The sequence below is a fragment of the Polypterus senegalus genome, chromosome 4 (assembly GCF_016835505.1).
Source record: "Polypterus senegalus isolate Bchr_013 chromosome 4, ASM1683550v1, whole genome shotgun sequence".
NCBI lineage: Eukaryota > Metazoa > Chordata > Cladistia > Polypteriformes > Polypteridae > Polypterus > Polypterus senegalus.
Window position 1 is genome coordinate 58,325,361 of NC_053157.1, and position 26,716 is coordinate 58,352,076.

General features: G+C 36.6%; 1 protein-coding gene across 2 annotated transcripts in view; it reads right to left on the reverse strand.

Annotated features, from left to right (window-relative positions):
* Positions 1-1,329: 1,329 nt before the first annotated feature.
* Positions 1,330-26,716, reverse strand: part of mfsd3 (major facilitator superfamily domain containing 3) — a 182,869-nt gene continuing 157,482 nt past the window's right edge. The window contains exon 7 of one of the 2 annotated variants that reach the window (XM_039750715.1): positions 1,330-1,497. In XM_039750715.1, coding sequence (XP_039606649.1) covers positions 1,398-1,497 — 100 coding nt within the window. In that variant the 3' untranslated portion in view covers positions 1,330-1,397. The remainder of the gene's footprint in view (positions 1,498-26,716) is intronic. The other variant, XM_039750720.1, reaches the window with a different exon arrangement.

Here is a 26,716-nt window from a genome sequence, read left to right on the forward strand (position 1 = left end):
GTTTTAGGTGAAACAGTGTTGCAATTTTTGATTTGAGTGAATCACCCTCAACATCTTCCCTAAATCGATAGCACTTAAATGTAGCAGTTGGCTCAAGTAAAGCTGAGTCTGGAAATCGTCTGTCAAAATCTGACAGGCAATTTTCAATCTGCTCTGTGTAGCGAATGCTGTCAAGTTGCGACCATGCCTTCCTTTGCGTCTCCAGCTCTGACGCGAGGTTTTGGATGTTCCCCAAATCAAGGCGCTGCAGCTTTGAGGACAGATGTTGCATTTTTCGTTTGAAAGCATTAACTGAGCTAATAATATTGACCATGGAGTTCTTTTCCTTGCAGCTGTAATTAAGCCCATTCAACATGTTGGTCAGATCGGAAAAAAAATACCAAGTCTAGCGGCAATTGATCCGTTATTAAGTTGCTTGTATTCTGCATGTTTAATGACAAGGAGAAACTCCTTTTTCTCCGGCCAGGGGTCTAGAAATCTCAACAGGAATTTCTCCCTAGCCATCTGTCTCAACGAAGGCATCTTTTATCATCTCTCCATCTTGGAAGGACTTCTTATGCTTAATGATCGAATGACTCATCAGGAACGATGTTTCGGTGTGTCTGCCTTTGCTTTTGAATTCAGCCGAGTGAAAAATGACGGCTGTCCGATTAACTGCGATTTTAGTTCCCTCTCCTTTCTCTTTCTCTGATCACTTTTCGGAAGGAAGTCAGTTTCATAGTTTTTATGAACAGTTCGAAAGTGCCTTTCCACATTTTCCTTCTTTGGAATAGCAATGATAGATTGACAGATCAGACAAATGCACTTCGATTGTGACATTGTGAGATCAAAAATCCTCTTCCAATTTCACATCCAGCCCATACCCTCCCCAAACAATTTTTTTTTTAATCCCTTCTTTAGTCGATATAAACTGGAAGGATAACTAGATTACAGCCGGAGTTTTGCTGTAGTTCGCGCGTTTGATCATGCGTGCGGGATGACCAGTGTGTTAGAAGAAAAGAGATCTCAGACTGGCTGCCCTGTATGTTAATCAAGTTGCAAATGCCATAGGGAGGATATATAGACTAACATTTAAAAAAAATATTTTTTTGAATGCAACGCGATCTACCTGCACCACCTTTCCGATCTACCGGTCGATCGTGATCAACGTATTGGGTACCCCTGGTCTAGAGTAATGTCGAGAGCAAAAGTAAAGCTTGTGATTCAGAAAATCAAGGAAGATTAATTCCAAATGAAGGCAGAATGTTTATTTAAAATACTGAAGTATTTTCTGCTTAAATATGTTCTAATTATTTCAATAAGGCAGTACTTAAGCATGCAGTATACAACAAACATTTAAGCATACAAGTTACATATGCCTAAAAGCCTATAAAACTACAAGTTATTTATCCATTTACTCATTCTTCTTTTGTGCTTGTCCAGCAACCTAATGGTACAGCCTTCTTTCCACAGGTTGTAGGACATGTTCTTGTGGCTAGTTGTAATCTGTTATAACAGCTGCAAATGAAAAGAGGAAGAATTGTTAAAAAGTCAAATTTGAAAAGTGGGTTTTTAAAATGTTTCATGGTATTAGCAAGAGTTTTGATGCATATGAACAAAAGACCACCTCATTGGTTCTTTTATGCTTGGCTCTCGGGATAATAAGTAAACCAGTGTTAGCGGATTTAGGATTATGATTGGGAATATACAGAGGCAGAAAAGATAGACCAGATAAAAAGAAGGAGTGTGGCCATTTATTATATGTAAGACGCAATTTGAATATGACTCAGAATGGTGATGAGCCACATCTTAATGGAAATGGGTTCAAATAACAGATACAATAAGACATACAGCACCGAGAATGTGTTATTGAATTTAAATTAGTACCAAATAGTGAAGCAAATGAACAGGAATTGGTTTTTAATCCAGCATGCCAAAGCACTAGTAAGAAGTGAGAAGTAGTTATTTTTAGTAACTTAGAGCCAAAACAGGATAAAGTGCAGAGGTCATTGAAAAATGATAATTTAGTGATCACAGTGTAATAAGTTTCACAATGTTGTGACAGAGCATACTTATAAACAAAAAATAATTTTTGTAATGCAGATTTTGAGCAGATACAGCAAAGCACTAAAGAAGCAAAATGGGATGATAATTTAGGTATGCCGATGGTTGAAAAGCAACGATGTCAATTAAAGCTATTCTTTTCATGCAGAAAATTCAAAAATTTAGAAGCAACAGCAAACCTAAAAGAAACCCTTGGTGAATAAATAATGAATTGAAAAAGAAATCACAGAATATAAATAACTATTACTGCCTGACTTGTTTGACTTGTACTATTATAACTTTAGGGTATATATGCAATTAGAGCATCAAGAAAAAAGATAAATGCCAAAAGCAGGTAGAGATAAACCTAAAATAAAAAATAAATGGTTCAAGAGTGGATGAAGTGTACTAAGAAAAGTGAATGGGAAATAAAATATTGTGATATATATATTGGAAGATGATGCAACACAACTTCATGTGCTGGGTCACCTCTGCAGTGCACTTATGTATTTATAATGTTAGAAATAAAAAATTATAATAAAAATAAATAAATTGGCTATCGCCATAGTAAATTGGATGCCTGTGTCATCGTGGGAGCTCCTTTTCCTCTACACTCTGGTTATCACCTCTCTTTCCCTGGGGGAGTATAACTTACCTTGACAGAACCTTGAAGGTGTCCTCTAACCAAACAGACTATATATATATATATATATATATATATATATATATATATATATATATATATATATATATATATATATATGTGTGTGTGTGTGTGTGTGTGTGTGTGTTGATCCTTTTTTTACATTTAATTGTTGTATTGTAACTGCACTACTGCTTATCTTATTGTTTCTTTATCTTTATATTTCAAACAAAGAAAATAACTGAGCTACTTATACAGTACATAACTTGAGGTTACTGCAGTATCTGGCAATGCACCTGAGGAATTAAATTAAGGCCTGTAGTTATTTTACAGGAAAGGTGTGAAAAACAATTAGGAACAAAGTCAAGAAAAAGAGCAAAAGGCAAGAAATGGGCTTTTAATCTCAACAATAAGTACCCCTAAATTATGCCATTGCATGCTCTGCGATCAAGTGAGGAAGGCTAAAGCAACTCATAAGATTTTCTTCTTAATTTCAAGATCTGTCTCTCCTACATCTTCGCTTAGGCTGCAATGTGAATTAGGGTTAGGGTTAGGGTTTATGGCAATTCTAGAAAACATTTTGCGCTAAATATTATAAAATATCTGGCAACAAAGTCAACTAAATTAATACTGATTAAAAATTATTATAGTAAAACAGATCCAGGAAATCCTAGTTCATGTCTGTAAACATGCATATATTGTGCAAATATTACTTATTATATCCATATTAACAGAATATAAGAAAAAAAATGGTAAACCAAAACTATATAGCTGTCAGGGGTTCCCAAACTCAAGTCTTAATACACTAATCTACAGGCAAAAATCCAGAGGAAGAAGCAGAATAATACAGAAAACCAGAAAATCCAAACGAAAAGCAATACTGTATATGCAGTCACACAATCAAATGCTTACAATACTCTCTAATCATCTGAAATAGTAATGTGAACATGAAACAATTCAGTGATCAATAGTGGGAATAGTGAGAAATTCCAAGACATATACATAGTAGTGTTATCAATTCACACAGACATTCAAAGGCCTCTAACATTAATAGCATGAGCAATGAAAAACAAATAATCCATGCATAATAGCATGGATATAGACACTGTGAAGATTTAACAGAATAATTAAGAAGTCTGAAGAAATAGCAAAGCAATATAATTGTAATGTATGCAATATTATGAGAAAATACACCAAAAAAAGAGTAAATAATAAAGTTATGGACTCAGAACCACTTTCAAGTATATCACATATAAATACCATCTCTTATTTCAACAAGGTAATGGAATGCAGTAAGTGCTGGCGTGTTATGTGCTTGTACCTTGTTTCATTATATTGTCACACAAGAGAGTCTGCTGTTAGAGGAATGCAGTCCTTCATTGAATTTTAGCAGGTTTCACTCCCTGTGCCCAATGAAATCTCACTACGCTGTGTTGTTCAGCAATGGTGTAAATTTAACTTTGGCTACAACTAGACTAATGTCAGAGTGTTGTGCCGTGCTGTGCGTGTTCAAACTACCCATAAGCCATCGTGAACATGTTGTATGGCATCAGCTGCCTCTGTATTGCATCTGTTGTGGTTACTGGAAAATTTTCAAATTTTCTTTACTTTTTGATTTACCCTTGTATATTGATTGATGACACAATATCCCAATTAAATACATTATTAATATTGTTTTATAGTAAAACATGAAAATGCTGAAGGAGGAGGAAATAATTTTTGCAACTACTGAATGAAAAAACTAATTAGAAAAAAGTATATATTTGCTATTAACGGATTATAGACTGATTAAAGAAAAAAATATGATGCAAATATTCAAAGTGATTCTAGCCTTTTGTATAAATTCATATGCAAAGTAAATCTGTGAAAACAATTTTCATTTGAGTAAAAATTGGCAGGAATCACATTGATCATCTGCTGACATCCTACTATAACCAAGGATCTAATAATCTATTAGTTTAAATAAGATAACATTTTTATATAGCATTAAACTTTATATTTTCATGTTTGGAATATAAATGGACTCAAGTTAAGGTGAAAAATGCTTTAGTCCTACTGTGATTACTTTCCAAGCACACTATAGTAATATAAAATCTGATGAATAGTTTCCTCAAATAAAATATTTAATAGTCAGGGATAAATTTCAGAGTACAAAGAAACAGATTACAACATAAGTATTATTTTTTTAAAATATCTACTGATTTGATTTAAAATATTTAGAGTTTGTGTTTGTTAACAAATGCATTGTATAGTACTAAACACTACACCGATGATTATGTTATGCACAGGCTAACTCTACTACACAGATGGAGGCCTTGCTCCCCGCAGTTAGTGGCAGTCTCATTTAATCAGTTGAATAATTGTGGATTAAAGCTAATTCAGATTAATTTTTATTGCTGGAGATTTATTTTAGAAGAGAATTTGTACTAAGATTTTTACATTAATTTGCATTTTGTCTAGACATGGCATCACATTGATCCTTTTGTTTTCCATCTATAATAACTATTGACCTTAAAATTGGTATATCTCTACTTTCAGTTAAGATTAAATACTAAATCTTCAGGAAAAAAATTGAATCAAGAGGAAAGTAATTTGATTTCTCTGCATTTGTTTTTCCCTTTCTGTATAATGTAATGTAGAATGTTAAATGCTTAATTGTTGCAGGTTTAGTCTTGTTAATTTTGCTTTGTGGTGTGAATTTCATGAGGGGTTGGTGGAGGATGATGGGTTATACAGTATGTATGTTCTGGTTGGGCTGGGATTTCATTACACTATTATTACTTTTGTTATTTGAAAGTTTTGACTGTTTAATCTTATATAATATGATCACAAAAATTTTGCTTTGACTATTAATAAAATGAGTGTATCAAGATGTTTATATTATTTATTCTAATACAGTATTTGTAAATTCTGTTGAATAAAGATGATTGCCAAATATGCTATTATTATTATTATTATATTTTAAATTACCTGTTGTGTTTCATATTTATCCTATAATTAGAGAACCCAAATAATATATTGAAAATAAGCTTGAATACAATGCATTTTACTTAATTAATTGTTTTAGGAGTACAAACATGTGGAATTTTACAAATGTGCTTTAGTTCATTAAGCTCATTTGATTTTAAAATAGTTTAATTGTGCAATATTTTATAGCAACATTTTCAAAAGCCAGAGGAGTCTCCACTGTAGCTGTATGAATTTGTGGTTTACACTCTAGGAGATTTCTAGAACCTTTATGAAACCAGAGAACCTTTTAATTGACTAAATACAATACAATACAATTTATTTTTATATAGCCTAAAATCACACAAGGAGTGCCGCAATGAGTTTTAACAGGCCCTGCCTCTTGACAGCCCTCCAGCCTTGACTCTCTAAGAAGAAAAGGAAAAATTCACCAAAAAAAAAAAAAAACCCTTGTTTTGAAAAAATAGAAGAAACCTCAGGAAAGGCAGTTCAAAGAGAGACGCCTTTCCAGGTAGGTTGGGCATGCAGTGGGTGTCAAACAACAGGGGGTACAACAACAAATGTACTAGGCGGGCAGTTTTAGCTCTCTCTTATCAATGTACTTGTTCATTTAGTAGATCTATTTTTATCAACAAACAAATAAGAATGTTTTTCATTTATATAAGATCTGTACAAAAAGGCCAGCGGCTATCTACAGAGTCTATCAGTAGATTTAAATGTTTGATCAACTATTTAAAAACGGTCAAAGCTTGTGCATCTTTAGGTCTTAATAGAATCATAAATAACAGCACTGGAATTTTGATGACTTGTTTCAAACTAAAGATGTTTAAGAAGTAGTTTCTTTATAAAATCAATATTTCTTTATTATAAGTGAATGACCTATGATGACATTTAAGATATATTACTAACTTAATAACATTATTAAAGAATTTTTAATAAGTGACATTTTTGTTTTAGATTGGTCTGTATATAAAAATAATCATGTGATTATTAATAGTGCATATTTATACAGTCTAAAAATTAATAACATCTTGTAATAAAAGACATATTTTTCTCTTAAATATTGTTAATTTCTTTATAAGATTCAGAGAGAAGGTAATCCACATATTAGAAAAAAAAAACTGAATCAAAATTCCCAATCAAGGGTTAGTACAGGAGACATTTCAACCTACTTTCTAGTGTATCAATCTATGGCTAACACGGTAGAACACTCTACTGTAGTGGTCGCCAACCCGTCGATCGCGATCGACTGGTAGATCTTTATCACTGTCCCGGTAGCTCCCGAAAATAAAAACGTTTTCAGTTTTGCAAGCATCTGTATCTCTTAATCCAACTGCTTTATTTTCAATGAAGTGACCAATCAGATAAAAGAAGAGCACCCGTAAATTAACTGTCGCAAACGTCAATATGGATCTCCATTGTGATAGCCCGCGCGAGTTAACATACTACAAATTAGAATGGCGGAGGCTCCACGAAAGAAGGCAAAAACATACAATTTTCATCCAGAATGGGAACAGGAATTTCTGTTTACCTTGGTAAAAGAGAAGTGTGTATGTATGTTGTGCCACCAAAAACAAGCATTATGTAAAAGAGGGAATCTGGAGCGGCATCACAATACCAACCACCCGAAATTTAAAGACCGCTACCCGCAAAAGAGCGCGATTCGTGCACGGAAAGTTGACGAGCTGAGATCTGAGTTGAAGGCCCAGCAATCACTTTTTACAAAATCTGCTGATCAAAATAAGGCTGCTACTGAAGCATCGTTTCGTGTAAGTTACTTTCTGGCTAAAAACAAAAAGCCTTTTACGGATGGCGAATTATTCAAGGAAGCCATGGCCATTACTGCAGAGACTATTTTCAAGGATTTCAAAAACAAAGACGACATAAAAGCCTCACTCCGTGCTGTGCCTCTCGGCCCTGCATCAGTGGCAAGGAGGGTCGAGTCACTGTCAGAGGACGTGGATCGACAGGTGTTAAAGGACTTGTCACTCTGTGAATATTTTTCACTGCAGTTCGACGAATCTCTGGATGCAGTGGACACAGCTCAGCTTGTTGTTTTTGTCAGAATGGCTTTCCAGGATTCTACAAAAGAGGACTTCCTCACTCTTTTGCACTTAAAGGAGAGAACGCGAGGTGAGGATATTTACACTGAGTTTAAAAAATATGTAAGCGAAAATGATATCCCCATTCATAAACTGGTAGCAATTACCACCGACGGAGCACCGGCGATGCGTGGCGTGCGCCTGGGTTTTATAGCACTGTGCCGTAATGACCCTGATTTTCCCGAGTTCAAGAATTATCATTGTGTCATTCATCAGCAGGCCTTATCAGGGAAAGTCGTAGATTTTTCACACGTAATGTCATTGGTGGTCAAACTGATAAACTCGATACGAGCAAAAGCACTTCAGCGTCGCTTATTCAAGGCGTTACTGGATGAGCTCGATGCCGCGTATGGAGACCTACTACTTCATGCTGATGTGCGGTGGTTGAGCCGCGGGAAAGTGCTCCAGCGGTTTGTTGACTTACTGCCTGAGATAAAGACATTTCTATCTGCAAGAAACGAGGAGCACAAGGAACTGTCAGATGATGCGTGGCTGTGTGACCTGGGGTTTCTGACAGACTTGACCGCAAAGCTGAATACACTCAATAACGAGCTCCAGGAAAAGACCGACACCTGCCACACATGATCAGCGCAGTGAATGCTTTTAAGTCTAAGCTTGGTGTTTGGATCACACATCTTAAAAACGGGAGGCTAACACACTTTCCCAACCTGGAAAAAATGTCACAGAGCATTAAAGACAAGGACGTTTTTCACCCTGAGAAATACTGTGCTCACCTGGACAAAGTTGCAACAGAGTTCAATATGCGTTTTGGTGAGTTAAACGAAATGGAATGCATTGCTGCATTTGTCTCAAACCCATTCATGCTCATTGATATAGAACAGGTTGCAGCCAAATTCCAGCAAGTATTTTCTTTGTCAAGTGGAGTTGACATGGAGATAGTTGATTTGCAAAATGACATTGAGCTGAAAGCCAGATCAAGGGACAGTGACTTTTGGGGACTTGTCAACAGAGAAAAGTTTCCGCTCCTCACTGCATGTGCACTAAAAGTGAGTGCCTATTTTGGATCAACTTACCTCTGTGAAATGGCATTTTCACAGATGAAAATAATCAAATCAAAATACAGGAGCCGCCTTACTGACAGACACCTCACAGACTGCCTCAAACTGGCTATCTCTAGCTATGAGCCAGACTTCAGACGACTCACAGAGAGTATTCAGTCACAGCCATCACACTGACTTGAGTGAGTAACATTACTTCAGCAGTTTTGCCTTCTGGTGGCATTGAGAAAAGTGATGTTGCATATGATGGGACATAACTGCACTTAGCTTAATTTGAGATTGTTGATAATTTTGTTGATAAAACAGTTCATTTATAAAATGTTAAGGGTAGGTAGTACCGTCAGAAACTTCAGTGAATAAGCACTTTACTGCTGACAATGGCATTTTTCTTGAGTTCAGTGCCACTTCATATGATCTGATTATATGATGGTTGCTTCCGAGTTAAGTAAAAAAAGAAAAAGAAAAGAACATTTAATGTATATTAAATTCAAATACAATTCAAATACTAAATAAAAGGCTTCAAGTTGGAAGTACAATCTGGGCTGTCTTTTTCTATCTATTCTTCGATAGGTACTGTAGATCTTGCCTTTCATTAAGGCCGAGGTCAGGGATCTTCGACTTGAAAAGGTTGGTGACCACTGCTCTACTGCAATCAAGGGTTACAAACAGAAGGTTAAATGTGAATTTAGGTGACATGAAAGAAAACTTAACTCAGAATGAGAACAATGCCAAGTCTGATGCCAAAAAACTCCAAAATAGGAAATAATGTTCTAAACCAGAAAAGAGTTTCTTCTTTGTCTGTAAATGGCTGCTAGTAAAATAAACATTTGATCTAGAAAACTAATAGCATTTAAGTTATTTAGACTTTATAATAGCTGAGGCGAGGGAGAATAGTAGAACAATTATTGGTGTTGCTGCCTCACTGCTCAAGAGTTCAAATACCAGCCCTGACACTTATCTTACAGTGTGGAGTCTGCTAGTGTGGCATCCTCTTAAATCCAAAAAGCAGGCGGATGATTCTAAACTGCTTTTGCTGCTGTAACAACGGCAAAAAATAAATAAATAAAATAAAGTACAATAATAAAACTGCTAGAAAAGAAACATAACAGGTAGTTGTTAGCCTGCTGTGGGGTGCCATTCAACATCTCTAATCCTTATTCAAGAAAGGAACAAAGTTTCATAATTTAGTATGTGACATCTTTGGGGCGTGGTCACTTAGCTCTTGGTGGTCTTTTTGGGACACTATAAAAGAAGACATGGAAGAACGATTTGAACATCACCTCTTCTGATCTTTTTACAAAGGTCGATTTCATTTTGACATTCTTGTTGTTAAAAACTCAGAAGCACTGTTTACATCTGTGCCTGAGGTTTTTCATGTCTTTTTTCTTAGATTTTTTACATAGTTTGATGTTCAGTGGTCTTGTTTAAGCTTGTTGGTTTTATAACTTTGTTAAGGGCTATGTTGTTGCAATGCTCATTTATAAACTAGTCGAAAAAGCAGGTGCTCACACTAGCAGAGTCAGGGTGTCAGGAAGTGTGACATTGGGACTGCCATTGGCTTCCGGTTTTTCATGCTAGTTATAGGACCTGTTAGGGTTTGCACCATTTGCTGTTCTTCTATTGTATTTTTCTAGAAGAAAACTAAGCTGTATATTTTTCCCCATCTATTACTGGCAACACCATTGTGTGGCTAGACACCGTTTCCCCCTTTAACAGAGGGGACTGGGCGATCTCTTGGTCTGGAACCCCTACAGATTTCATTTTTTTCTCCAACCTTTGGAGTTTTTTTTGTTTTTTCTGTCCACCCTGGCCATCGGACCTTACTCTTATTCTATATTAATTAATGTTGACTTATGTTTATTTTTTATTGTGTCTTCTATTTTTCTATTCATTTTGTAAAGCACTTTGGGCTACATTTTTTTGTATGAATATGTGCTATATAAATAAATGTTGATTGATTGATTGATTGATAACAAATAAACACTTTAAAATATATATAGTTAACCAAATTCAATGGTTTGATGGTTACCACATCTAAATTCATGAAGCAATTCTTAATTTTGTTATTGCTAGGATCTGCATTCAGGTATCTTTTTTGGAAAATTCAGACCAATTTGTTTGTTTGATTTAGTTTCAGGTGGCACAGTGATGCATTATTTAGTGCTGATTCCTCACAGATCCAGCATCCTGGGGTTGAATCGAGTGCTCAAATATTACTTTATGAGATTTACATGCTCTCATTATATCTACATAGAACTTTCTCTACATACTCTTGTTAAGAGGGAGGAAAACCACATACAGATTAAATTAATTGTGGAATTCAGATGGGCTACAGTGACTTAGACTGGGTGTATGCCTGCGTGTGTGTGTGTGTGTGCCCTTCATTAGACTGGCACCATACCTAGGGTATCACACTCTTTCTGTCCATTGCTTTTAGCCTAGAAAGCTTAACTACATTATTTTTTTTTTCTTTTTGAAAGCAGTTAATTAAGATGTATTGCTTCTTTACTTTTGGAAAGGTATTTTTGAAACTTTTATGTTTGAGTTTTGTATTTAACTTTATTTGCAGTATGAAAGTGTTTTTCATTTGTTTATTAGAGGCTACTCTATGTAAATAGGGAGTCATGGTGTTTTTGTGAGGTTGTTCTGATCTGAGTTGTATTTAAAGTTTTTGCAGTCATTTATTTGCCTTTAAAAGTACTGTAAGCAGGGTATTGGTTTGGGGGGTTGGGAAGCCAAGGAAGACAATTGGTTAATTTGTTTATATGTTTTAGACACCTTCTTAGTTATGTTAAAAAAATACTATTTGTCAGGCCGTGTGAAGCAGCTAAGATTATGTGCATCAGGAGGTGAAGACCATGGCTGTTGTCATCTCCACTAGCTAGGCACAAGCAATGAGAGAGATGTTGAGACAGTGATGATGTTGTGCTGGGCTCGTCTGACTGCACATTAAGGACCCTAATGGCTGTGTTGTTCCTGTTTATCACTTCTCATTTTCATTTTAAATCTGGAATTTAACCAATTTATTTCACTTTTGTATTTATTTATTTACTGACATTTGGAAGCACTGCACATTTTGGGCAGTGTTTTGATTTGTTTTAATAAAAACACTTTTTGCACTTATCCCTTGAATCGTGTTGTGTCCTCATCTGCTGGTTCATCCGGTCATAACTATCGACAGTGTCAGGTTCAAGAGGCTCCTAAACAGGAGTGGTAATGTGGAGCCGACTCGGTGGGATGAGTGGGACGGTGAATCCTGAAGAACTGGAGACAGAACAGCAAGTAGGATAGGAACCTGACTTTTAAAGTAAAAGTGACTTTTAAAAACATTCAACTCATGACTCATTCCACTTAATTATATAAATACAAATTAAGGTGCAATATAGGGCATGATAACTATTTCCTTTAATGTGGACACAATAAAAAACAACTTTAAATGAAATTTAAGGCATCATTGCTTCTTACTTAGAATATGGAGAGAGAAATAAAAACTAGCTTATGTCCACATCATCAAAAAAGAAGAAAGAAAGCAAAGCAGACCTAAGCTTATAATTTCAATTTTTTTTTCAAAAACATGAGGATGTCTACATTTTCTGGGGAAAGTGTAGATCTCTTTGCTGTAACTATATCCCCTGCTGTTGAGAACACCCTCTCGCTAGGCACTGAAGTGCCAGGCACAGCAAGATGGTGTCTTGCCATTGTGGCATGGTTAGGGTATTTACATTTGTTGCTTTTCCACCAAGTCAGTGGATCACCATCGACTGGAATGCCACTTGCTGCCTCATAGGATACCACCTCCTCTTTGATGGTGTCAGCAAAAGCCTTGGTGACTAAGCCCTTCTGTGCAAAGGTCTCGCCAAAAAGCTCCGCCATTGCCGACTTCTTTTGAGGAGGAGATGTGTCTGCTCCTGTTGGTGCTGCATATTGACGCTGCAGGGAAAGTTACATTATTGATTAAAACTTTTTTTAAATGATGCTGGAGGTTTGGCCTACTGCTGGCCATGACCACGCGTATGAAGCGGCAAACCAGACAAAAGTCGAGCTAAAATGCGCGAGAGAGGTTGAGTAAGGGCTCATTTATACTTCACGCTCAGAACGCGTACGCGTCCGCGTCATGGCTGCCACGCGTTCCCAGCATTCATTTCACGCGTCCTCTGAGCAGGTCCTCAGAAATTAACGCGACGCGTGCGCGAGTTGCAGTACCAGCAAAAAGTCGGGGGGCGCAGTGTGCTAAAAGTCAGAACGTGACGTCAGAGTCTCTGTTTACTATCTACATGTGACAGCAAGCCTCTATGGAGATCCTTCGGATATCGATGTGCGCACTTTGCTGTTTGATGAATGGCTCAAATACAGCGCTATACATTATGTAGCCGATGTGAAGTTGCAAAAAAAAAAAACCAGACGGCACAAAAGATGGTATGTGAGACTTTTAAAATGTATCGTGTCATTTATATATGTCTTTTTTATGTTTTAATTTTTGGAACTTAACAAAGCAGCAACATAATGTATAGCGTTAAAACAGACGGTCGTAAACGTCATCCCAGTTTTTAATCGCTACGAGCTTCTTGGACCTGACAGCAGGTAAAGTAAAACAATAAAAATAGATGGCACAAAAGATGGTATGTGAGACTTTTAAAATGTATCGTGTCTTACGATTGGGAATATGTGACGCTTGAATATAAAAGCACCACGAATGCATCTGTATGTCGGCATTTTGCTTCAGCAGCGGAAAGCAGCAATAGATCGCCAAACAGAACAAATTAAATGTATGAAATTCCAACTGTCTGCACATTTAGAATCTTTAGATTTATACTTGATATCACTTTCATGATGAAATGCATTAAAATGTGTATGTTACATTTTACATATAATTTTGTTTAAATAATGAATACTGTTAATAAATACACACATGGGGGAATAATTACACACATGGGGATGTCACGGTGGCGGAGCGATAGCACTGCTGTCTCGCAGGGAGTTATGTTGCTGGTATTCCACACTGTGCTCCGGTTTCCTTCCAAAGATATGCAGGTTTGGGGATTTGGTGCCGCTAAAATGACGCTAGTGTATGTGTGTGCTTGTATTCACCTTGCGATGAGCTGAGGCCTCGTCAAGGGACTGTTTCTCACTCGTGCCCAATGCTTACTGGAATGGACACATACATCCCTGGATTTATGGATTTAATCAATAAACATCCTTTTCAGAGATATTGCGGTAAGGTGTTATCGGAATTTAATAGGTGTTTTAGGCAATTCACAACACAGAGAAGCCGAACATGTTCTCACGCGATAATATCTCGCACTGCCACCTGGTGGATTCCTCCAGATTTACGTAAAGTATGCACGCAAGTATAAACACTACAACGCTTGCGTAGCAGGAGCGTCCGCTGCAGCATGCGTCGCGTCGCGTGAAGTATAACTCCGGCCTTAGTGCGCGAGAGCTACTGGGTTAGTGCGCGAGAGATAGTGCGTGAGAGAGGTTTAATTGCAGTTCAGTGCGCGAGAGGTACCGAGTTGCGCAAGAGAGAGACAGAGTTAGTGCACGAGAGAGGTTGAGAGAGCACAATACAGTGGAACTTTTTTTTTTCTTAAATCTTCGGATCACATGCGTACCGAACTGTGGACAGGAATCGGCTCGGATCACGGATCACTCAACACTAGTAAGGGGTGTGGATTTACCCTAAGACCTTGGCACAGTTCCTTCATCAAGCTGATGGGTTTTAACACATTTTGGTTCCTTTGTTCTTCTTATCTCTAGTAAAACCTTGGAACGTAGCAACATGCTTTCTGCCTGCTAGTATTTTTTCTTTTTATGATTGCTGAGTTATGCCACTTAACATGTAATTTTTTAATTGTCTATTTATGTTTTTTCTGTTTGGGGTTACCAGGCACTTATCATATCATGAAAATAATGAATTTGTCCTGAATTGCTTTCAGTACACTCAATAGAGCATGTAGCATTTTACTTTATAATACCTGATGTTGCCTTGGTAAATTGAATCTCAAAGTAAAAATCCACAACTTTAAATTTTGCACAGTCAAAAAAGTTGTTTCCTCTTAATTCCTTAGCCGAAGGCATGCAGTGTCCTCTTCTAGTTTTTATATCTATCATATTAAGTGACTTATTCATCCCCTTAAAGGCCTCAAAAGGCAAGCATCAGCAATGCTCACTACAGAAGAAGATCCAGTTTGGCAGATCTCCATTGTCATCACTTATATATATCTCAATTTTGGCCTGCGTCAAAATCGGGACAACTTATTGCTTTAGGGAAATGATTTAACGTAACTCTAATGTCCTTGAATTATGACTCAAGGGTACACAGAAAAGAAACTTTTATATTCTAATGATTCATTAAAACACTCACACACATGCAAGGAACAGATGAAACACATTTTGATCGTGCAGTTTGATGACTTCAAATAATATACAGGTAGATTTCTAGAGGTTTAGCAACTACTGCACATGGGAGAACATATTTAAAGACTGAAATCCATATTTGAAGATTTAAGCTTTAAAAAATATATCTACCCAGTCATGCATTAATGTAGCACAGTTTGATGTGATTTAAAAATTAAAATTATCACCACAGCATGTCATCAACACATTTATATTATGCTAAATACCACAAAGTACATAATGTGGAGTTTGGCAAACTCACTTTGCTTGGATATTGCTTTGATCCTGGACTACAGTGCCATTTTTGTACAGTTTGCACTTTCTCCCATTCTTCAAGCAAACTTCCTTGCATCACTTTGCTTTTCTGACATAGTTCAAAGATATTGTTGACTGCTGAATATAAATTGAGTCAATTTGGTGTGTGCATGACTGTCACTTGTAATATATGTGTGTTTCACCCTAGATTATTTCCTGCCTTTTGTTTCTTGTGGTGGGCTTAGGCTTAGCAAGCTCCACGATTCTTTATTTGATAATGAGGGGAAAGGAAGCAGTGTGTTCAAAACATGTGGAGGCTAAAATAATTCAGTCATAATTTATCAAACACCACAAAAGGACTCTTTATAAATCAAATAACAAAATAATGAATAGAACGTTGCAGGCAATTCTGACAAAGACAAATCATTCAACGAAGAGTACCCATCTACTATAATAAAAGGGCATGTGTCTGTTTGTGTGGTTGTGAATCTGTGTGTCCATCCAGTTACAAAGCTAGGAAAAAAATTTTAAAAGTAGAAGAAGGGTAAAAAAAATGAAAAATAACAATAAAAATACCAAATAAAGGTCTAAAAATAAGAAAATTGGTCTTACTGGTCTATTCTTTAGTCCAGTGTTGATTACTTAGATTTCAGCCCGTCTTAGACAGTAAGAACAGCTAGTATAAAATAAATGCATTGTAGTGTGAAGAAATGACTCAATCAAGTATCATCCATCTAATTTCTCAATTCACATTTTGCATTACAGAATAATGAGAAGATGAATGAAACTGGAAGTGACGCACACTTTCTATTTGTCTAATATATGTTTTGCTTCTATTTCATGAAAATATCTCTGCAAAAACATAATTGCCAAAGCAGTGATTGTATGTGAGGCTAGCAGGGTCCCTTGTACCTGCAGTAATACGAACTGAACCTGCTTATGTGAAGAGTGCACTTTGAAAGTTATACAGCATATAAATAATTTACTGGCTGCCTTGGCTGTCTAAAATATGAAACATAATATATCAATGTTTTCATGGTATTGTATGAGTGACATGTATGAAGGGAGAAAGAAGGAATAGGTGCAGAAGTGAGTGTCTGGATTATTGGACTATTTGATTTTCACAACTATAGGAGTTTAACAAAAGCATATAATATGTAGAACATATGTAGTCTGTAGTTCCAGAATTCTAAATGTACAGTAGGTAGAGATAAAACCAATTAAAGGAAAAAAAAGAAAGCACTATTAAAACAAATAGGGTTTCATTACATTATACAACATTTAGACAAGCTACTGTACTAATACTACTAATAAAAACAAAATAAACAATTAAAATCTACTTTTATATATATATAAAATCCTAAGCCTAAAAGTGCAACGATTTTATGTGATGTTGTTATGTCACCTTTTTTGTCACGCTTTAAATCTGGCTTATTTTAAAACCTACATATATATGTTTGGTATCATTCTTTTCAGAATTCATCAAACTTTAATGTGATGTTGTTAGATTTTTAAATGTTTATTCCATTTTTAAATTATAAACTAAAAAATATTAAGAACTCACGTCCCGCAAGACGAGACGTTGTGCTAAGAGATGTAACCATGCCCAGGGCTGGAAATAAAAGACAAAGAGTAGGACAGCTGCTGTACAGGCTTTTAAATATTCAAAGTGCGGCCCGAGATGCAGATCATGCGGCATGGCAGCAGCAGCAAGCCAGCAGCTGATCGAACAAAGAAAAAAACTGTATTTGTTTACCATTGTCTCACCGTTTAAGAGGGGGTTTCAGAGGAGAGGGACCGCATCTCCTTGGGGTGAGTTCAGCCCCCCTCTTCACAACGTGAGTGGCAGAGACGCGAAATGGGTGACACGTAGCTCAGGCCAAGGGATTGGCAAGCAAAGCGAGCAGGTGGAACCCCCTAGTATAAATGTGAAATTTAAAGACAAAAACACACAATTAATGATTTCAAACTTATCAAGACTAACCAAATTGAAAAAAGCGTAAAATAAAATGTTCTAAGCAACTTTGAATGGGGCCATGCACTTCAAGGAAACATTAGTGGACTTATAAGTCCAAGACAGAAATAATTCAAAAAGAAATTAGAAATGGTCGTTCAGTATTTCAACAGTAATAAAATGGTTAAAAAAGTTCAAATATTAATTACATTACCTTGTTTAAACAATGATTTAATGTTTACTGCTTTATGTCTTTATTGTTTGCCCTGGTATCACTGCATAACAAAGATTTTGCTTCTTGAACACTGTTGGGTGTTTCTTATAGATTTATGGGTGCTGATCACGAATATCACATCAAAATGTACCCATCACGTACCGTTTCAAATTTTTTCTTATATTTGTATCCAAACATTTTCGTCCCCCTAAGTGACTTATCACCAACAGTTTGTGCAGCCTGGGCATGTCCAGAACGAGCTTGACACTGTCTCAGCAAGCTATAAAGGTGGCTTGCATACACCGATCCTGCTCATTTGGTTTATATAGATAGTCAGTGTGAATGTATAGTATCAGTATAGTAAAATATAGTATCTGTAGCAATATAACAGTAAGTAAGCTTGATGCTATAGATGTTTTGGTGTCAGGCGATATGTCTCGTCAATGTCATAACAGACGCGATACATTCTGCTATATCTGTGGCAAATATACACTTGCACCTCAGAGACGTTGGACGACTGCTCTTATGAAGAAAGCTTATCATCTGTATTTCAGCTGAAAAATTGGTGATCAAGACAAGGAATGGGCGCCTCAGATTTGCTGTCAGTCTGAGAGTCTGGCTCAGAGGCATTTGAAAGATGATGCCATTTGCTGTTCCAATGATATGGCAAGAGCAGAAAGACCATGTGACGGACTGTTACTTCTGTTTGACTAATGTGTCTGGTTTCTCTGCCAAAAACAAGAAGTCAATTGAATATCCTAATCTGCCTTCAGCAATGAGACCCGTGCCACATGATGACAGTCTTCCAATTCCGAAAGCACCAGAGGATTGGACCTTAGACGAACCAGATGAAGAAACTGCAATGCAGGGTACTGACAGTGACATTGACCTGGACTTTGAACTGTGCTCATCAGGTGATCCACATCTGATAACACAGTCCGAATTGAACAATTTGGATAGAGATTTGGGTCTGTCAAAAGCAAAAGCCGAGCTGCTGGGTTCGAGACTGTAGGAATGGTGTTTGCTGTCACCAGGTCCAAAAATTTCTGTGTTTCGAGGCCGACATCATGATATACCCAAACTTTTTGCACAAGTCGACAGTCTCTGTTTCTGTTGTGACATTGAAGGATTGTTCTTGGCCTTGGGTTGTGATCAATGTTAAGCCTGAAAGCTGTTCTGCTACACAATGGCAACGTTTATCCTTCAGTACCTGTTGGCTATGCAGCACACATGAAAGAAACACATGAGAATATGGAACTGTTGATGAAACATGTCCAGTATAGCAGGTACAACTGTAATATCTGTGGAGATCTTAAAGTCGTTGCTCTGTTACTAGGACTGCAGCTCGGCTATACAAAGTACTGTTGTTTCATCGGTGGATGGGACAACCGTGCCAAAGAGTTGCACTATTCTTGACAGAACTGGCCACTCCGTAAAAAGTTAGATCCAGGACAGAAACATGTGGCACATGAATTGCTTGTTGACCCAGCAAAGATATTTTTGCCTCCTCTTCACATAAAACTGGGACTCATGAAGAATATTGTGAAAGCACTGAACAAGGAAGGCAAAGATTTTCATTATTTAAGACAGATGTTCCCAAGAATAACTGACACCAAGATCAAAAAGGAAATTTTTGTTGGCCCCCAGATCAGACATGATATGAGTGACAAGCGGTTTGAAGATCTGTTAACTGCCTGGAAAGCCTTCAAAGACCTTGTTGACAATTTTCTGGGCAATTACAGAGCCCCAAACTACATTCAGCTGGTAGGCAAACTTCTCAAAGTATACAAGACAATGAAGTGCAACATGTCACTCAAGATTCATTTCCACCACTCACATTTGGACTTCTTCCCCGCAAATCTGTCACCGCTGTCAGTGACGAAAAACGGTGACAGGTTTCACCAGGACATTGCTACGATGGAGAAATGATACCAGGGCAACTGGAATCCGTCAATGCTTGCTGACTACTGTTGGACACTGCAACGTGATGCACCAGACATTGAATACAAAAGAAAATCAGGAGCAAAACACTTTTAATTCTGTTGAATTTAATTTCAAAAAAATTGTTGTGCAGTGAGTGCTATCTGAAAATACATGATAAGACTTTTTATATATAATCATTTGTCTCTTTGAATAAATATTGTCTGATCTGAATGATCTATTCTTTGGGATGATCAATGTTATAGCATCTATCTATAAACTTGTATATTTTATATTATTATAAGATCAATTGCTAACATTGCTGTCTGCTTTAGGGAGTTATTTTGTTTAGTTTGCTTCCCAACATGACTCGTCTAATATTCTTTTCGCTTAGACAAACTTTTTTTTCTCAGTGCTTCATGATGCCAGTATGACATCACAGAGCTGTAGCAGCAATAATACATAGTGATGTCATTACCCAATTGCATATGTGCAGAAATTTCACGCATGCATACCACAGGCGTACTCCACCTTACATTTTATGTTGCTGCCTAATTTGTTTCATGCATGCGTAAAGCTACTATGAATCGGTACACTAGCCAGATTTGCACCCTGCAAATTTGAAAAAAAAATCTTGCAGTACTTTCATTTGCTGATCATAATGTGAATATTATGAGTATTGCCACTTAGTGTAATGCAGATCCCTGTGTGCAAACTCTGCATGGCTAATTGCATTTACCTGCTGTGTTGCACAATTAGCCACACAGCACAGTGAGGAGTCAAACCAAACCTTAAAGGAGCCTTCCTCCTCACCCTCCCTGTGTAAAAAAACACTTGAAACCATGTTAAATAATTATAACAATAGAGTAATTGCAATTTACCATTCGTTTCTATCTCCTTGATCCTTTACAAAAAGTGTAAAGCTTGCACGGATAGTTCATAGTAGTAGGGTGTTGTACTGTGTTAGCCATTATGGATGGAGTGAGAAGTCAAACAAAATGGCACCTTTTATTGGCTAACTGAACTGATTACAATATGCAGATTTTCAAAGCCTTGAAAGCTTGCATATTGCAATCTGTTTGGTTAGCCAATAAAAGGTGTCATTTTGCTTTACTTTTCACTGCAGTAAAGTGAAACTGCACTGTATGCCCATCACTATGAACCACACAGAGTAAATAACATATTAAAAATATCATATTTGGTTAAAGTAATTTGTCTTGAATTCTGAGCATAAGTTAGAGGTTCTATGGGCACTGTACAGTATATTATACACACCTGTTCTAACAAAAATGATATGCAAAGATCACAAACATGAATAGAATAACCCAAAAACTGCTTAATCTAATTCACAGCATGTGGTGTATGGAGAAAAGCTGCACTGGAAGTGGAACCAGTCTATGACAGAACCTAATCAAATCTAATTCCCCTTGGGATTAATAAAGTATCTATCTATCTATCTATCTATCTATCTATCTATCTATCTATCTATCTATCTATCTATCTATCTATCTATCTATCTAATCATGTACATCCTCATATACACAAAGGGCAAATATGGACTCCTCAGGTAAGCTAATTCAGTCATCTTTGGGGGAAAGTAAAAGAACGTGGTGTCCTCAGAGCACAATATTTACAGATTTGGCAAAAACTTCTCACAGACACCAAACCCAGGGCACTAAAGTCATATGAAGTCATAGCACTAACCACTAGGGTGCAAACAAAAATGGCTGATTTTTAATATTTAAAACAGGTAATATGCACATTTTAAAATACTCTTTCATATATATTATACTTAGTATGTAGTTACATTGTTGTTAGCTGAATAAATAAATGATTACATATTTAAAATAATCTTATTTTTAAATTGAAAACTGCTCATTATATGAGAAATTTACAATACTTGCACAAAATGTGTTTTTGTGTTTGTGTATATATATTTATATACTGTATATATATATATATATATATATATATATATATAGTGAGAGAGGTATGTGTGTATATTTTTCATCTTCCATACTCATTTTCCCTTTAATATGTAAAGCACTTTGAGCTACATTTTTTTGTATGAAAATGTGCTATATAAATAAAAGTTGTGTTGTTATTGTTAATATATATAGTAGTAATTATGCAATTGCAAAATAAGTGAATTATTATACAGTACATTTATTTAGCAAGACTGACTATAAATCTCTAGATTACAAATAAAAAAACACAGACAAATTACCCATACCATGAAAGATGAAGCTATTTTCTACCAATCCCTTATTGCTTGCTCTTCCTAACATTGAATGCCATCTACTGCACTAAGCATATTTCATGGTACTCTGTGGTGTTGTTAAACATTTCATTTCTAACATTAACGTTTACAGTATGGCACTTATACAGATTAGTTTGCAGTGCAATCCGATGCCTGCTTGTCAAATTCCCCCGTATCATCACTTTCCATTTTGGTATTGTGTTAAGGTGCTGCAAGCAGGATCACCTGTTGTGCGATTGATTTCCCTAAATCTAATTTCCCACCTTCCATCTCAATAGCTGGTTGAAGCAATTAAATCCTTTGGGAGGAACATTTGATAGTAGATTAGGTCTTTGGATGCATTTCAAGTAACTCAGCCAAAGATAACAAGAATGGCAATTTACCTGTAATGGAAAAAAAAGGCCACAATCCAAAGGTTTATTTTAGCAAAAGCAGCACATTGTAATTAAAAAAGACAAAAACAGTACAAATAAAAGTGGAAATCATATGTGTAATTGTGTAAACATTAGCCATCATACGCTAATGACTTAAAAGAGATGCACTGTAAACTGAATTTGTACGATTATTTTAAGATCACCTAAACTAAATCTTAAGGCAAGAATTTTCATGTCTGTGTGCAGACACTTGTCTATTTGAATTTTTAATATAAATTTGAATTAATCTTTAATTAAGTCGTGGTTACTAGAACTATTATAATAAAGTACTGGTGCAAAAGTATTTGAATTAAAAGGGCTGCCATACAGATGTGCTAATCATTTAAGCAGTTGATGAGATAAATGGTTCAAAACAAGTAGTCAGTGCCACTATGGAGAGAAATTGTACCCTTTAGTACACAAACTAATATCGATAGATTAGACCTTTTTTCATAAGTGAAAGTAGAGTTAAGCAAAGAACAGCACAAACATAAAACCAGACAATAAACAAATTAAAGGCTCTGGGCAACATGAAAGAAGAGAGAGACAAACTACGTAGGATGAGCTATTTTAGCCATCTGACAAACTAACCCATTATTATTTTACTTAACAATACAGAACAGCCAAATTGGCATGCCTATGAAAACCTACCTTTTGTTACAGACCACACGAACCCCACCAAATAACAAATATGGTCACATCATCTCACCTTGTCCTCTCATCTAATTCACTTGATAATTCTGGGCTTATTTGCTGGGTACTACTGGTGAGAGACAGACATTTTGTCTAAAAATTGTTATGAGAACCACAATACTAAGAGATGCTTTTTTAGATAAAGTCATAGTTAGGAAGAGCAAAGGGTCAAAACCAGAAGATCGAATTCAAACAAGAATTCAAAGAGCACAATGTACATCAGAAGTTGAAGTCGAAATGTCCAAAAAAGAAAGCAAGCCTAGCAGAGAATTGAAACCTAGAGAATCTACAGGGTGATAAGACACTGTAAAGCCATTGCATCTTTATAGGGTAAAGTCTGTGAAGTCCATAGCAAAACAACTGGGGTTACGTGTCGCATCCTGATCATGTCATAAAAAGAAGACAGTAATCAAATTTTTCACAATTTGTCCAAAACTTAAAAATAAACTACAAAGCAAACTTTTTCTTATTTATTAAATAAACACCTCTGAATGATTCCTAAACAAGTATACCAAAGAAAACCACCTGCAGACCTTTTAAATAAAAATAGAAATAGAATTTCATTCATTCAGTGTACATTTTGTCAACACCAAACATGCTAAATGGATTTCCACAGAAAAGACATGGTCTTGTAGAAATGAGTTTCTGTTTCGTATAAAATGAAGGAGGAGCACAAGAAAAAATAAAGTTATATTAAAGCTAGCCCAAAAGCTTCTAAGTACATTTTGTTCAGTTTTAATCACCCGGTTTTACCTGTGTGTCAAGAAACTTGTTATTACGTATTATTTATTTTTCTTTGTGTGTTGATGAGATTTCATGAAAGAATTTCATTCATTTCTAACAAAGCATATTGTATGGACTAAATTTACGGTAAAGTGGGATTGACACTGTTTTTATGAAAGTTCACTGTCAGCTTTCAAAGAAAGTGTATGGAAAATTAGCAAAACACATAATCCAGCTGTAAACTAAAAATCTAGACTTAATGACAATGCTGTATGGAAGTAAATAGCAAAGCCAGCAGTTGGACATTACCAAACAGTATGACAGTGTTTGGCATGAAATCAACTGAGAAATGTTGCTATGCATTTCTGACAACTTCTGGATGTGGTTGGAGGTGATCCAATCACGGTCTGCTCAAGTGTATTTACTCCTGGTTTTTAATGAGGTGAAGTACTACATGTATCCAATAGGAATCTAATTACAGAATATGCATGTTAATGATAGATGTAAACAGGACAGCAGGTTGGTGATTCTAGAGAAGGAGACTGTTAAGTGTCCAAAGAGTTAGCAAGGGCTACAAAAACTCAATATGGTACATGTTATTTACTGTTTTATTTTTTAGAAGACACTTATTTGCTTGCTATCCTATTAAAAAAAACAATAATTTGTTTGTTAACAAACATTTCCACAGTGCCCTTGCCTCCAAAATACAAGCTATGCTGTCTTACCATTTTGATAACACATAAAGTTATAAAGCTTAAATTATAAAAATAACCAGTGAACAGGTCAAATTCATTACAGTAATATTTTAATTACTTGTAGTATCTGCTGTACAGATCTGTTATATGTTTAAATAATTCAAATAAAGATGCTGAAGCAGGTGTGAAAATAATAGCTGTATTTGTAATTGTGTGTACCATGGAGGACAGACAGGAATTCTGGTGGGTCGACAGCATGACGTCTTGCCAAGTTGGAAGGTGCCAGGGGATGGACAAGCAAAAGCCAGAGGCCAGGAGCCGTTCCAACCCCCATATGTTAGGTGGCACTGGAGGGATCCCAGCTTGGACACCTGCAGGGGTTCATGGGAACTTGAATTCAGATGTGCAACCTTGTCTGGGCCCCTGGGTGCAACAAGGGGGAACTGTTAGGATGGGATTGCCCTGGTTCTCCAATAACCTGGAAGTGTTCCACATAAGTCATGCTGGGTCACTGGAAGCTGTTCTGGCTCCAGCATAAAAGGACCCTGCTGCCTTACCTTGGGGAGTCAGACTTGGAAGGCAGAAGGCAACCCTCAACTGTAGGTGGAAGGAGAGGAAAGAATTTAATTGTTTGTATGGTTATTGGGTGTGTGTCATTGTAAACATGCTTGGTGGATTAAAAATCCATTATTTGAACCTGTGACTGTTTTGGGCATTATTTGGCCTGTGGTTTGGGGCTTGGTGATGCCCCCTACTGGTTACATAACCAAGTTGCAAATTATAACACAATGCCCTGCAAATCAATCCTAGGCCTGCTTCTCATAGAACGAGCATTTTACATTTCCAGTTCCAAATGATAATATCCAGGATAATCCCACAACCTAGGAAGATCGCTAAAGAGTCCCCCTAAAGGAAAATAATATATAAATAGTACATTCCTTGATATAATTGTACATCACTTTACTAAAAGATCCTTATAATTATTCATTTAATTAGATTGTCTGTTCCTTATATTTAATACTAGCAAAATACCCGTGCTTCGCAGTGGCAAAGTACTGCTTTTAAATTTTTATTAAGAAGATTTGTAAACCTTTTTAAACTGAGGGAAAATATACCAAAAATTATTTGTTAAGGATCTCCTTGTATACCATGTTGTCAGTTCAGCACTCGGGTTGTAATATGACCAAGCTGTGCGAGCTTACTCTTGAGCATGCAACGTATAGTTGATCATGTGAAAAGCAATCTTGCCTCAAATCAATGGCAACCTTTTGTAGGGTCTGTCCCTGAGACTTATTAATTGTCATTGCGAAGCAGAGCCTTACTAGAAATTGGAGGCATTTAAATTGAAATGAGAGAACAGAGGGTATAACAGGGAATCGAGGAATAAAAACTCTCTGCCCTGAGCAACTGCCAGTAAAAATAGTTGCCTCAATTAGGTTCTTTTGCAGACATGTGACCTGAAGTCTCATGCTATTACAAAGTTTCGGTGGTTGTAAGTTTTTCAGTAACATTATTAGTGTTCCAAACCTAAAAATTAGATTATGCTCAGGAGTGCCTGGAGGATTGTGTGGAGAAACTCTAGCGACAGCGTGTCTATTAACTTGTGGATTTTTCTGTGAGTATTGGGCGGCAGCGTCACAAAGTTGTTTTCGCAAGGCCGCGTTAGCTGCGGAGCTCAGCTCGGAGCGAAATGAAGTGAATGAAATGAGGTGAATAGGAGGGGAGATGATGACGTGACGTGACCCCACCCGCCTTAACTCTTAATCCCTCCACAAACACACAAACACAGTCTTTCAGATCTCAACTCTCCTTTATATAAATCAGTACTGTAAAGGAGAGAGGACTAAACACTAAGGAAAAAGAACGGCAAGGCCGCGTCAGCTGTGGAGCTGAGCTTGGAGCAAAATGAAGTGAATGAAATGACGTGAATGGGAGGGGGGATGATGATGTGACTCCCCCACCCGCCTTAACTGTCCATGCCACCACAAACACAGTCTCTCGGCATGACAAACGCCAGCGGCAGCGTGTCTATGAACTTAATTTAAAGTTAAGCTTTACACCTTGCTTTCCTATTCATTTGCATAAGCACAGTCCTTCACCAGCAATTTTAACTCAGTTACAAAGTGATCAAAAGTCTCGTTTATACCCTGCATCCTTTCAATAAACTTGCATCTTGCAAATATCGTATTCGTCTTAGGCATGTCAAATGCCAGTGGCAGCGTGTCTATGAACTTAATTTAAAGTTAAGCTATACACCTTGTTTTCCTATTCGTTTGCATAAGCACAGTCCTTCACCAGCAAGTTTAACTCCGTTACAGCAATTTTAACTCTGTTACAAAGTGATACAAAGTCTAATTTATACCCCGCGTCTTTTCATTAAACTTGTATCTCGCGAATATCGTATTCATCGTAGGCATGACAAACGCCAGCGGCAGCGTGT